Source organism: Mizuhopecten yessoensis, unplaced genomic scaffold, assembly GCF_002113885.1.
Source record: "Mizuhopecten yessoensis strain PY_sf001 unplaced genomic scaffold, ASM211388v2 scaffold1063, whole genome shotgun sequence".
Taxonomy (NCBI): Eukaryota; Metazoa; Mollusca; class Bivalvia; order Pectinida; family Pectinidae; genus Mizuhopecten; species Mizuhopecten yessoensis.
This window is the reverse complement of record NW_018403859.1, coordinates 62896-77817: the sequence shown is the minus strand read 5'-3', so window position 1 is coordinate 77817 and position 14922 is coordinate 62896. Positions and strand designations below refer to the sequence as shown.

The following is a 14922-nucleotide window of genomic DNA, read 5'->3' as shown; positions in this document are numbered from 1 at the left end:
GGGGGGGGGATATATAAGCATCCCCGGAAACGCTATATGAAAATGTCACTGTTGAATCTATCAGGATAAGTTCCAAAAAAATGATTCAGTAATTTTCAGTCGTTTTCCCTTTTAGCAATTTATCGCCGTCATATAATGCTTTATGTTACAAATTAATTGTTCTCTACTATATTTGTTAATTAAAACATCTCTAGTATGGTTCAGCAGGTAATGAGATATTAATTATTATATTATATTTTAGAGAGATATTATTAAAAGTCACCCTTAAGCATATCTATGGCGATTTTAAAAACAGCAGAAAAGAGTACATGTACTCCATTTAACCATCCTTAAATAACAATCATTAAATACTACCAAGATATCTCCATAAGACAAGAGTAACGGAAGCTCTTTAAAAGACTAAAACACTTAGACAGGGTGCAGTGATTATTTGTCAACAACACTATACCATTGAGTGATCTTCTTTGGACAACAAGAAATTAATTTAACAACACAAACATACTTACATATCTCCATTTTCTAACAACCAGTCAAAATCAGTATCAGTTATGTTGCATTTAAAGACACCTTCTTGAGGTTTAGCTGTATTGGGGTTGTGTGGACAGGTGTAGTTCTTTTGGTGGCTATATGACGTAGAGGATCCTTCATAATGAAAACGAAAAATATCAGAAACATAATTTCAAATGACATCAAGATACATAAAACTAGCAATCAAAATGCTCATTGAAATATGATCTTATCTCAATCCAAATACCATTGTGGTTGTTGAATGACTTTGGTACTAGATAATGAATATACTGTACCATATACGGACATATAACTGAGGAGTTAAGGCTTTTGTATTATAGATAATTCCATATATCGTGCCAGCTGTTGAACATGACCACACATGTCGTTTTGATTGCTGAATATTACCACACGTGTCGTATTGGTTATTGAATCTGATCATTTGTGACGTATTGGTTGTTGAATATGACCATACGTGTCTTATTGATTGTTTGATTGTTAAATAATAACTCAAGTGCCGTATTGAGTGTTGAATTGACATGAAAGCCGTTGTTTTTTGTTAATTTTCTTTTACTTCTCGTACTGATTATGAATGTTTCTTTGTTTTGTGTTTGTTTATAGGAATTACACAAGGTGTCGTGGAGGTTGTTAAAAAAGTAGCCTTATTATAAGTCTTCAATGAAAAATAAACATTGTCTGAAATTGGTTACTGAATGGTAAGATGATTGTTCACTGCTTCCCTATATGTTGAAGCTGATGCCTGGTATCGTATTAATGTTGGGGAAGTATTCGTCGCTGGGTATGACTCTTTATGACAAGACGTCCATGCCGAAGGTAATACCTGTGACAATGATTCCAATATACATACCTTGGTGCTGAATTTTTGTAAGTGTCAAACGAGCTCGCCCGTCAACTATCCCAAAGCTGGAATTTTCAATGTAATTGCCGTTCTCTTCCAGCAAGGGATGATTGTACATTGATTCGAAGTAGATGTTGATGATATTGAAATCATGCTTCATCAACCAAATTGTATCTGTATAACTAGTGTTTGGTGCTGTGGAATCGGACAGGAATCTGGCGAACACTTTACCACTCGTCCTTTCCTGATTGACGAGGTATGTGCTGGTGCGAAGGAGATGTGGTGTTTGAGAAGCTTGCACTCCAATAAAATGACACAAATAATCAGATATGTATGTCTTAACATGAACGACGCTTCATTTCACCGAGAAAGATTTGAAAATAAAACTTCATATATATTTTTATGATAATGCATTAACGATATCCAGGATAAAATAACAAAAACAGAGGTTCCCTAACGAATGAGTGTTGGTAGTCATGTTTATCTAATTCGAGTTGTTTATTTGTCTACTTGTATAAAGACTCGAAGCTTACCGAGTGTCTTTTACAACTTTAAAATCAACTAACAAGATTTTGATAGACATGATAGCAAGCCATCGGGACCCGTTTCCCCCGTGACGTTCTTATCATATCCAGATAACCGTAAGTTTCCCTGGGAACTGTATTATTTCTGTTGAGATCGGGTAAACTATTGCAATAAATGTTAACGTCATAATTAATTATAACGACGCAAAGCATGTTTACGTGACGTCACAACTCAAAGATTAACCTCTAGGGTGTTACCCACCAAGAAAGTGTATCAGCTCTTGGCAGGATTATCCAATAAGTAGGCGGTGAGGAAACCTTTATTAGTTATGTAAGAAATGCATAACTAGCATGACCTAGAAATATATATGTCGGATGGCTAGTTGACGTTTTATTTAAGTGTATAATTATATACACCCAATTGCATACTTATTATCGAGCTGAGTCCTAATAAGTCCTAATTATAATACTTACATGTTAGACAAGTGGTGCCCGTGAAACCAGACTGACATCTACAGTTGTGAGGATACGTGCAAACCCCGGGGAAGCAAGGTTTCAGGTGAGAACATACAACTGCAAATAAACCAAACGATCGAAAAGCTCTTTGTACCTGAAATATTGTCATGGATACGTGTGTGTTGTATAACAATAAGAAAGCATTGTTCGTTGTTTGTATCTATAGGCGGTTGTTTAATACGTACGGTTTCTATTATGGTAAGGGATTTGTAAGTGCTTTGTCCGATATAGACAGTTTAATTTCATGAACAATGGTGATAATGTGTCCAGAATATATCACTCACCGAGTTATGTTGGCATTCGTAAAGATTAAATGCACAAGATTTAAACATTTAAAAATGGTAACAATTACAAAAAGAAATAAGTAAAAAACACACTCAAGAAACAACTAATGCCATAGTTAAGACAAACCATTCTAGTAATGACAATTACCTGTTTGACAGGTACTTCCTGTATGAGCGTTGTCGCATTGACACCTATTAGGTGACACACAGGTACCACCAATACAAGGAGGATTGCAAATAGCTGAAACAGACAAAAACTGTCAACATGACATTTTTTTTCAGAAGTCGGCCAACGGGTTAGTTTCTTGCATTCATAGCAATTATCGTGGAATAAAGTATTAAATTATAAGGATACATATCATACTCTGTGATGATTGTATGGATACCGTGGAGGAGGTGCCTGCGATGCATTGTATCAGACCTGATCAGTTGGCATTGGAACAAATCAAAAATATAATATCAGTCATTTTTCAAAGGTTGTTCATTTTTATCCGTATTTTTGTGCTTTTCTTGTATAGTAGGAGAAATAACTTTTCTTTTCATTGATAAAAATTGTAAACCTAGTTTCGTTTATTTTTTTCGTAACCCTGGTACATGTACCATGGACGTTCGGTCTGTTTCTGGTTATTTGGCTTTTCTTATACAATAGAATCAACCATAACATCAAAGAGATTTCACCAAAAAACAATATTTCACATGTAAAATGGGAGTTACCTCCCCTACACTGTTTATATTTGGATAGTTATGACAATATGACCAATCCAATTGACATAAGAAGTGCGAAACTTATTACTAGTATCTACTATTGTATAATCAATGTTTTTGTATTTCAAGTCATTCCAGCTCTTCCAGACTACCCCCTTTATAGTAATGATTATTGTATTAAGTATAACCGATTCCTTCTTATTTTCCTGGAAACCAAGCAGCATAACCTCCTTGGATATCTGATGTCTGTAATCTGGAGTAACATAAACCACTGAATTACAACTAGCGTTTATGACGTTTTACAAGGGAGCACATCCGTAGAATAGACCATCCACTTTACAGAAATGACACTTTCCGTTCGAATTCCTAAACTTACTTATTTTAGATTACGTGTATACAACATTATGGATACCATTCCACTGAAATTCTTTCATTTTCTTGGTTGTTATTGCCAAACCAATGTTATCCCAGATCTGAGTCCAATTAAATTGTTTCTGAAATTCAAATTCCCACTTAGTTTGACAATTCAGATGTTATCATTGACCTTCATCATCAAAGATTTTAGGATAATTATTTTTGAAAGGACTCGTCCTAAGGTTCTCGTCAATTAAGTCACAATTAACATCTATTTGAGGATATGCACATTGCTCTACATGATCTTCTGCTAGCGGTTTAGCTTGTATAATGTATAAATAGGTGGGATAGGGCACCCTTGCCTAGTTGAACGCGAAATAGAGAACAAATAAGAAATATAACCATTTGTTTATTTAAAAGTTTTCGCGTCTTTTAGAAGTATTGATACCGAACACCAAATGTCGCGCCATAATTGAAACATTCTAGACATCTAGCTAACCACCCGCATTCCACACTATCAAATGCCTTCTGCTGATCCAAAAATATGTCTGACCTTTTGTATGTTCTTTTTCGGTAAGTTCAAATATATCTTGGATAAGCCTGTTTGTTATATTACGACCAGTAATAAAACCCCTTTTGATCTGGATGAATTATATACCCTAAATACGATTTAATTCTGTTTGCCAATATGTTAACTATACTTTTATAGTCGACATTTAATAATGTTAAAGGTCTGCACTTACGGATTTCTTCTCTTTCTCCTCTTTTATAAAGCGAAGTTAAAATGCCCTTACTTTGAGATTTTAATAAATTAGCTGATTCAAAAACCTCTGATAAAACCGCTAAAAATCGACCTTAATGATATTCCAAAAATGTTGATAAAGCTGGAAAACTATCCCGTCCTCGCCTGGCGATTTGTTTTTCTTCATTTGACAGGTACATTTTCTAATTTCTTCTGCAGATAAGTTCCTTTCGATATTGTGGTTTTGCTATTCGATCAAATTTGTTTCCAACATTTCCGAGCAAAGTATTTGCGGCATCTCTGTCCCAACCTTCGGATGTAAATAATTTTTTATAATTTATTTTACTCTGATGAAATCCCATCAATTCCTTCTTTGTAGTAACCTTCATCAGCTTTAATTCCATACCATAACTTTTCACCAACTCTCTTCTTTTTTAGATTGAAAAATGAACGAGAAGAAATTTCATGTTCTTCGAATTCTTGAATTCTAGAATGAATTCTTTAACCATTTGATTTTTGTCGGTAATATGTTTTTATTTCCTTAGTTAGTTTGTCCAGTTTACTGTCATTATCTTGATTATCAGATTTGCTCGATTCCTCAATTTTTTCTCTCTTTTAATTTGATGTCGTTCTCTTTCCTATTAAGAGTTTTCGAAACAAAATAGTGAGTTCTTTTATCTTAATTTTTGCGATCTCCCACCAATCTCCAAGGCTTCCAAGTTTTGGTTTCTGATTTCGATAATTCCCAGAATGTTTCCAACATGCTTTAGATCCCTTCCAAATTCCAGGTTCCAATTTGTTTTTTTTATTTCTAATTTAAGCTCTATAAAATAACTAAATCATGATCGCTAAAAATACATGGAACAATATTTGCAGATATCTTTTCATTAAAGATTTCATTACTTCATCATATATAATAAATTCTTCATTTGGATTTGCCTTTGCTGAAAATAAAAAAGAAATTGCAGGATATCGCACGAGCCATTATCCCGTAGGCTATTAACATTGATAGATACTATCGACAATGAAGACACATAAATTGTATACAAAAATAATAAAAATCATACATCATCTGATTTTAACGACACATATATAATAAGATTGTAACACCAAACATAATTCTTCGTATGTAAATGTTTCGTTATTCATCTTCATTAGGGCACGGGTCCGATCGGGGTGCCAGCTTTACTGATCTTATTTGCTTGGAGTTCCGCTAATAAAGTGGTGGCCGATCTGTTGCTGATAGTGCAAAACGAACTTTATCTGAAGAGAGTTTACTATATTAATTCGCCGTCAAAATTTAAATGCGTGTTATCCCCTCTAGTAAAGTTAAAATATTATTTAGAAAATCAAAATTCCCTTCGATATCTCTGTCTTCTGTTTTCGAAAGGTTTGTTTCTTAGCTTTTATTGTTTAACGGCCCATCGATAACTTTGGTCATTTAGAGGCATGATGATTATGGTTTTTCAACATTATAAATCAATTGCCAAGAGTCAAGTCGTCACAATTGAAGATGCCGTCACAAAGCAGTGTTTAGCCAAACAAAATGCCGCCATAGTTGGAAAGCACATCCGGGCTACAGCTATCACAATGGAACTGAGCATATTGTCTTGGCAGCGGGCTAAAAAGACAGTCACTGTGTATGGGGTATAATAGGAACGGACATAAAAATAATAAGCATTTAAAAACGGTTGCAGGAGATAACTATGTATCATTATTTATCTACTATCTCCTAAGAAGAGAGCGCAGAAGAAATATATCCCACTGAAAGCGCAGTATTAGAAATACGTAGTAAAATTGATTCATACCAGAGGACAGAGATACGGATATTATATAAGGATGTCGATATATTTTCGCCATAAAAATATATCTACTATTTTGCGTCAAAATGTAATCATTAAAATAAAAACGAAGAAAAATATAAGAAATAAAATGAACATTTATGCTTACGAGTTCTACAAGATGGCCCGGTGTACCCAGTACAACAGCGTGAACCTTGTGAATAGTAAACCCTTCTTACACTTTTTCTGCCCCACCTGTAACATAAATAATAGACCAAATGAATTCATGGTAAGCAATGGAATCTTATTATGTTAATACGCGATTCATAAAGTATATACCCTCATGTAAATAATGTCAGCCGTAACTCTGTTTATAAATCCTTTATGCATATCCGTTTATTGAGCATGTATACGTTTATTGTTTGATAACTACATGTGGTACAAAACGCCAAACAAAAATGTTAAAATGTCATGTACAATTGTTATCGTTAACGGTCTGGCGCATTTTGGTGGTGCAGTTGACAACGCACTCTCCTTTCACTGAGACGACCGTGGTTCGATTCCCCGATCGGCCATCTTCTCGACCATGTTGGTTTTCTCCGGCTACTCCTGTTTCCTCACACATGAATACCTTCTGCGCTTTTCTTTTTTGACAATGAAGAGTGATTATAAGATGGAAAAACTTGTTTGTAAGTTATAGTTAAATTAATAAAGTTTATTTTGTACAAAGTTTGTCGTCAAAATGTCATTTTATGTACACCAGGTAGGAAGTGATTTGTATCATTATTGATATCCTTTGAGAACACGAGATAATATGTATTCCGTGACCGTTAGTTTTCTCTATAATAGGAAATATCACTTATTTAAATTAATTAGTACAGGGAAATGTGGGCTTTCGATATACATAACCTACATAGGAATGTTACGGGCCAGTTTTAATTATCAAAAGAAAGGTCAACACGCAGATAATTTGTGTCTAAAGAAACATTTCTATTTACAGGATACCCTAGTTAAGATTTTAGATTAAATATATATTTTGCCTCTGTGTGTTGTCGATGCTATATACATTTTGTCACTGTGTGTTGTCGGTGCTATACATTTTGTCATTATGTGTTGTCGATGCTATACGTATTGTCATTGTGTTGTCGATGCTATACATTTTGTCACTATGCGTTGTCGATGCTAATACATTTTGTCACTGTGTGTTGCCGATGCTATACATTTTGTCATTGTGTTTTCGATGCTATGTATTTTGTCACTGTGTTTTGTCGATGCTATACATTATGTCACTATGTGTAGTCGATTCTATATATTTTGTCATTATGTGTTGTCGATTCTATACATTTTGTCACTATGCGTTGTCGATGCTATTCATTTTGTCACTGTGTGTTGTCGATGCTTTACATTTTGTCACTGTGTGTTGTCGGTACTATACATTTGTCATTGTTTGTTGTCGATACTATACATTTTGTCACTATGCGTTGTCGATGCTATTCATTTTGTCACTGTGTTGTCGATGCTATATACATGTTGTCACTGTGTGTTGTCGATGCTTTACATTTTGTCCCTGTGTGTTGTCGATGCTATCCGTTTTGTCATTGTGTTGTCGATGCTTTACATTTTGTCCCTGTGTGTTGTCGATGCTATACGTTTTGTCATTGTGTTGTCGATGCTATATATTTTGTCACTATGTTTTGTCGATGCTATACATTTTGTCACTATGCGTTGTCGATGCTATACATTTTGTCACTGTGTTGTCGATGCTATATACATTTTGTTACTGTGTGTTGTCGATGCTATACATTTGTCATTGTGTTGTCGATGCTATACATTTTGTCATTATGTGTTGTCGATGCTATACATTTTGTCATTATGTGTTGTCGATGCTATACATTTTGTCACTGTGTGTTGTCGATGCTATACGTTTTGTCATTGTGTTGTCGATGCTATACAGTTTGTCATTGTGTTGTCGATGCTATACATTTTGTCACTGTGTGTTGTTGATGCTATACATTATGTCACTATGTGTTGTCGATGCTATATATTTTGTCAGCATGTGTTGTCTATGTTATACATTTTGACACTGTGTGTTGTCGATGCTTTACATATTGTCACTATTGGTTGTCGATGCTATACATTGTGTCACTGTGTGTTGTCGATGCTATACGTTTTGTCATTGTGTTGTCGATGCTTTACATTTTGTCATTATGCGTTGTCGATGCTATACATTGTGTCACTGTGTGTTGTCGATGCTATACGTTTTGTCATTGTGTTGTCGATGCTTTACATTTTGTCACTATTGGTTGTCGATGCTATATACATTTTGTCACTGTGTGTTGTCGATGCTATACGTTGTGTCATTGTGTTGTCGATGCTATATATTTTGTCACTTTGTTTTGTCGATGCTATACATTTTGTCACTATGCGTTGTCGATGCTATACATTTTGTCACTGGGTTGTCGATGCTATATACATTTTGTCACAGTGTGTTGTCGATGCTATACATTTGTCATTGTGTTGTCGATGCTATACATTTTGTCATTATGTTGTCGATGCTATACATTTTATCATTATGTGTTTCCGATGCTATACATTTTGTCACTGTGTGTTGTCGATGCTATACGTTTTGTCATTGTGTTGTCGTTGCTATACAGTTTGTCATTGTGTTGTCGATGCTATACATTTTGTCACTATGTGTTGTCGATGCTATATATTTTGTCAGCATGTTTTGTCGATGCTATACGTTTTGTCATTGTGTTGTCGATGCTATACATTTTGTCTCTGTGTGTTGTCGATGCTATACATTTTGTCTCTATGCGTTGTCGATGCTATACATTTTGTCTCTGTGTGTTGTCGATGCTATACATTTTGTCATTATGTTGTCGATGCTATACATTTTATCATTATGTGTTTCCGATGCTATACATTTTGTCACTGTGTGTTGTCGATGCTATACATTTAATCATTGTGTTGTCGATGCTATACATTTTTTCACTATGCGTTGTCGATGCTATACATTTTGTCACTGTGTGTTGTCGATGCTATACATTTAATCATTGTGTTGTCGATGCTATACATTTTTTCACTATGCGTTGTCGATGCTATACATTTTTTCACTGTGTGTTGTCGATGATATACATTTTGTCACTGTGTGTTGTCGATGCTATACATTTCGTCACTATGCGTTGTCGATGCTATACATTTTGTCACTGTGTGTTGTCGATGCTATACGTTTTGTCACTGTGTGTTGTCGATGCTATATATTTTGTCATTGTGTTGTCGATGTCATGCATTTTGTCACTGTGTTATTGATACTATATAATTGTCACTATGTTTTGTCGATGCTATACATTTTGTCACTATGCGTTGTCGATGCTATACATTTTGTCATTGTGTTGTCGATGTCATACATTTTGTCATTGTGTTATTGATACTATTTAATTGTCATTGTGTGTTTTCGATGCTATATATTTTGTCACGGTGTGTTGAGTATCTGGTACAATTTGTCCTTGCACATTGATTTTGTCGCGTATTTTTTCTATTCTAATTGTTATAATGTTTCATATATTACGTGTATGCTTGTTTCAACAGACAAATTGTTTTACTACTACTTACCATCCAACTTTTGTGCTTCCCCATTTGTAAAGTGTCTTCTGGAAATAGCATGTGTTCCTGGTAAAGACACATAAGATTCAACACTCTATACAATGGTAGATACACAATTGACTACGACTTGCACATAGACCTGCACATATACGAAAACTACAGTGTTTAATACAGGTACTAAGGACTCACTGACAACCACACAAACAAATGGAGTCAATCACTATAATCATGGTTATTTGTTTCACTTGATATAAATACTAATAGAAAACATTAAGATGCACATTGGAGGGCCACAACAATATGTTGTAACAAAAAAGTGTTTTAACGTCTTTAATACGAGTTGCATTTACATCAAGTAAACTTGCTATATGTATTAGCAAAAACATTACTAGAAAAACTATGTATATGTTTTATGGAAACATATCATCAGTCCTGTCATCTCCATAGACAGCTGATGGCCTAACTGCTAAATAGGTGGTCTGAAAGTTACACGTCTTCTGCTTCATCAACGTCACCTGTGATGTAATAATAGGTTTAACAATGTCAGGTCCCCATGGTGAAAACCGGATAGAGATAGCAAACAGCAAAAATCATTAATGATCATAATCAAAATCATCAACCTTGATATTGCTAAAGGAGAATTGTCTTCTGGCGATGATACGACAGAAAAAAACCATGAAAACACCAATTATGTGACACTAAAAAGCCGTAAGAATGTAAACATTGAACGGTGACACAATGCGTTTACTGTTAAAGGGAATGTCATGTCTGTTTCTCTTGAATTGTCGTATCAGTCGTTGACAATATAAATAGAGGTTATTGATGCATAAGTTATATGTTGCAATGATGTTAATACCTTCTCATTATAAATTGTTGGACACATTTAAGGATTGACTTGCATTTTGACGCCGTATACGGTAGGATGAACGCAGTTGGCAACGAACATGTTCTATGGTGCGCTCCATAAATATATGTTTACTGCCAGCTGTGTACGTTCTACCGCAAACGCCATCAAAATGTATGTAATTCCTTATATTTACAGTTTCAAGTGTAATTGACCCTATAAACTTTGTTGAGGTCATTGTCATTATCACTCGATAATGACAGTCATTCTTTTGCGTTTATACCGCGTGCGCGTAGTGATGCTTACACCGTGCACGGCAACAACCCAGGGGTATTCAAGGCTATTTTCGAACGTAAACAGTAGTAACCGGGGATACGAGATTTGTAAACAAATGATAAATCAATTGAAACCGCTGCCATTTCTGATGTTTTGAAAGTGAGCAAGTACGTAAATTGTTTTGTTGGGTCACCCGAGGCAAAGTTATTTTGACATTGACAGGGCCCCCACAAAAACTCCCATCTCAAATGCGTCGGTTCCTCTTCAATTCAGCCGGTATGTTGACAAATTTATCGTTCACACGCTGTTCCTTCAACTGTGTTTTCAACCAACTATGGATGACTCCGGCGAAGCGAGGCGCAAAGTGTAACCGCATCACACATCGGGCTTGAATGGAATATTTGTAATCCTTCCGCGGAATATAGTCTGGTTAAAAGAACACGTTTTATGTAAAACCTTGATGGAATTACAAATATAAAGATTTACTTTCTATTTAGTTTAGGTTATCGGGTGTTAACTACAATGGAACTTGGGTAAATTAATCATAATCGGCTTCGCTGGTAATTCAAATTACCCGAGTTCGATTGTAGTTAACACCTGATAACCTAAACTAAATAGAAAGGTAATCCTTAAATAGTTACATCATTAATAATGTTTAAATGCTTTACAAAGAAGAAAAAAACATTCGAAGATGGTTGTATGAGTGTAACTACAGTAGCCGTGCTTGCTAGGATAATATAATTCCAGTGAATCTACATCGATATAAATGTAAATTTGGAAAAAACGCAGTGATTAACACTATATTTCTTCTTTTCATCGTTTGTACATTTTTAATTGAGTAATAGTGACGCGGTCGAACGTCGCCAAAGGAACCCGCCATTGTTTAATTTACCGTCAAATAATTTTAAATGTGCATCCTTGGAATAAGAAGTTCAATGTTCCTAGAGAACCAAACAATGGCTGCCATTGAACAGTCATCGTGCTGAAGTGTGAACGGCGCCATATTTGGAAAATATATCAATCCGCCGAGCCTTTTTTCGTTGCGTATACGCCAATGTATACGCAATCAGATTTTACTAAGCTGGAGAAGGAGAGATGTAAATAGTTAAGAAAAAAATATTGGATTAGTGTCCATATTCACAATCGTATATCACCCCTGCAGGTCGGGGATCGAGAAAAGAATACGCCTGCTCTTACCCACTGCATGTATCGTAAGAGGCGACTAATGCGGGAACCCCTGCATAATTGGGGATATGCGTTGGTGCCCTCTATTTGGAGACACGAAAAGCGACCAGAATAAATCTGTTGCACCCATTGCAATATTTTGGATCATCATTTTTCTCTTTACTTCTAACTACCTTTTATTTCCTAGCGCCTTGCTTGGCAACACCTCACTTTTGGCTTTATTGTTGAGCGTTCGCACAACTGAGGAAGGCAATGGATTTTGTCCCCATGTTTGGACGTACCAAAGTCCTTAAAATGGTAGATGTTATTTCTTGTTTAACGGTCAGCATAAAAGGAAATGGCAACAACTGGTTCACCCCGTGTCAGTATAATGTGACCGGGTGGAATGCTGTGGGTGCCTTCGGCATGGCATTTCAGTGAGATATCACTATGATGTCGGCATCAGATCACAAAAAGACAAATACACAAAGAGCTACTCTGTCTCCGGCACGTATACACAACATACATGGAGGCACGTCCTTAAATGACCTTAGCTGTTAATAGTACGTTAAACAAAATAAAACCAAAGCCAAACCACAATCGTATGTGTCGCACAACCCTGGAAAATTGTAATAAAAGGAAAGGCAACGCTTACGGCATTATTATTTTTTCATTGAATTTAGATCTTTTGACTGAATTTGTTTGTAAAAACAATAAACGTAAATACGATACTCACCCTTGGCAAGTATCAGTGATGAAACATGCTACAAGAAGGGTAAATACAAAACGGGGTTCCATAGTGGTCTTCAGGTGATGTATGTACCGCCGACGATGTGTTACACCTCAACTACAATCAATAGCCGAATCACTGCCTTAAATAACATATCGTGCATCAACATTGACTATCAAAAGGTAAACACTTCCGCATTGATAACTAACGCACAGATAAACTTAACATGATTTTAATTTATTTAAAGATGCACATACTCATCTGTTGACCGATAAACCTTACACACACACTTGATTTCACCTTTAACGTTAACGTTTGGTAATATAAAAGTAATGTGTAACTCTGTAAAAGATAATACCATACATTTTTATAACCAGAAGCCAAAAGCCCTTTATCTCTCGGCGCAATATGACAGGTTTCTGCATGTTCTCGGCCAGTGTTATTTCTTACAGTTTTGCTTCTTAAATTGGTTTGTTTATATAGTACACGTGTATTTCTAGTAACTGGTTTATTTCTTCATTCACCAGTTCACATCTTCCTGACTGTTGTTAAATTACAGAAAACTATAGGTATAGTGCAATACAAGAAATGAAACTGGAAAAGTATTTGATTGGAATCCTTTAAAGTCATAAAGATGTTGTGATGAGTTTTTATTTATTGTGAGGAGACTTGATTATGATTTTACAAAGTGCACCCATTCAAACAATTAATAGTATGTATAATATATAACGTTTGTGTAGCGCCTTAAACAATTTGCAAAATTACTAAGAGGCTTTGCATTACATGAATAATAGTATTCCTACAGTGACATTGATCAGTAAAGAAGATAAAAACAGGCATACACATGAGAATTTTACATAAGAAAAAAGACATTTATCGCCATATGCATTTAAATATATATGGGGCAAAGAAGAAATTCCAACAGTGTGGACAAGTTTAGGTTGTCAAATTTTCGGAGCGATCCGCTCCTTTTTCAAGACACAGTGAAACAGAACAGTTACATGTACATATACATCATATTACAAGAAGATAGAATTGATATACTATAATTGAAAATATAGCTATTATATAAAACCAATAGTCCCCTCGGCTAAAGACAGCCGAAGGCAGCAATTACGCTGAGAGCATCGCGGACAAGGCATTTAAATATATAGATATATAGGGTGCTTGTGTTTATGACGTCTACGCAAAAGAACCTAAAATGAAGACGTAAAACAGTGGGTCTTTGTATCCAAATTGGTGTTTTGAAATGCAATAAAACAGGTGTTTACCATCAATAAAACAGGTGTTTACCATCAATAACAGGTGTTTACCAGCAAGAAAACAGATGTTTACCAGCAATAAAATAGTAAAACAGGTGTTTACCAGCAATAAAACAATAAAACAGGTGTTTACCAGCAATAAAACAGGTGTTTACCAGCACTAAAACAGGTGTTTACTAGCAATAAAACAGGTGTTTACCAGCAATAAAACAGGTGTTTAACAGCAATAAAACAATAAAACAGGTGTTAACCAGCAATAAACCGGTGTTTACCAGCAATAAAACAGATGTTTACCAGCAATAAAACAGGTGTTTACCATCAATAAAACAGGTGTTTACCATCAATAACAGGTGTTTACCAGCAAGAAAACAGATGTTTACCAGCAATAAAATAGTAAAACAGGTGTTTACCAGCAATAAAACAATAAAACAGGTGTTTACCAGCAATAAAACAGGTGTTTACCAGCACTAAAACAGGTGTTTACTAGCAATAAAACAGGTGTTTACCAGCAATAAAACAGGTGTTTAACAGCAATAAAATAATAAAACAGATGTTTACCGGCAATAAAACAGGTGTTTACCATCAATAAAACAGGTGTTTACCATCAATAAAACAGGTGTTTACCAGCAAGAAGACAGATGTTTACAAGCAATAAAATAATAAAACAGGTGTTTACCAGCAATAAAACAATAAAACAGGTGTTTACCAGCAATAAAACAGGTGTTTACCAGCAATAAAACAGGTGTTTAACAGCAATAAAACAATAAA

At 35.1% G+C, this 14922-nt stretch overlaps 1 protein-coding gene across 1 annotated transcript in view; it reads right to left on the bottom strand.

Moving 5' to 3' along the window:
* Positions 1–13032, bottom strand: part of LOC110456866 — a 29832-nt gene extending 16800 nt beyond the window's left edge. Inside the window, exons 1-7 of the mRNA XM_021507894.1 lie at positions 12899–13032; positions 9888–9944; positions 6442–6527; positions 2839–2931; positions 2365–2463; positions 1376–1666; positions 507–642 (exon numbers count right to left, since the gene is read on the bottom strand). Coding sequence (XP_021363569.1) covers positions 507–642; positions 1376–1666; positions 2365–2463; positions 2839–2931; positions 6442–6527; positions 9888–9944; positions 12899–12960 — 824 coding nt within the window. The 5' untranslated portion in view covers positions 12961–13032. The remainder of the gene's footprint in view (positions 1–506; positions 643–1375; positions 1667–2364; positions 2464–2838; positions 2932–6441; positions 6528–9887; positions 9945–12898) is intronic.
* Positions 13033–14922: the final 1890 nt, after the last annotated feature.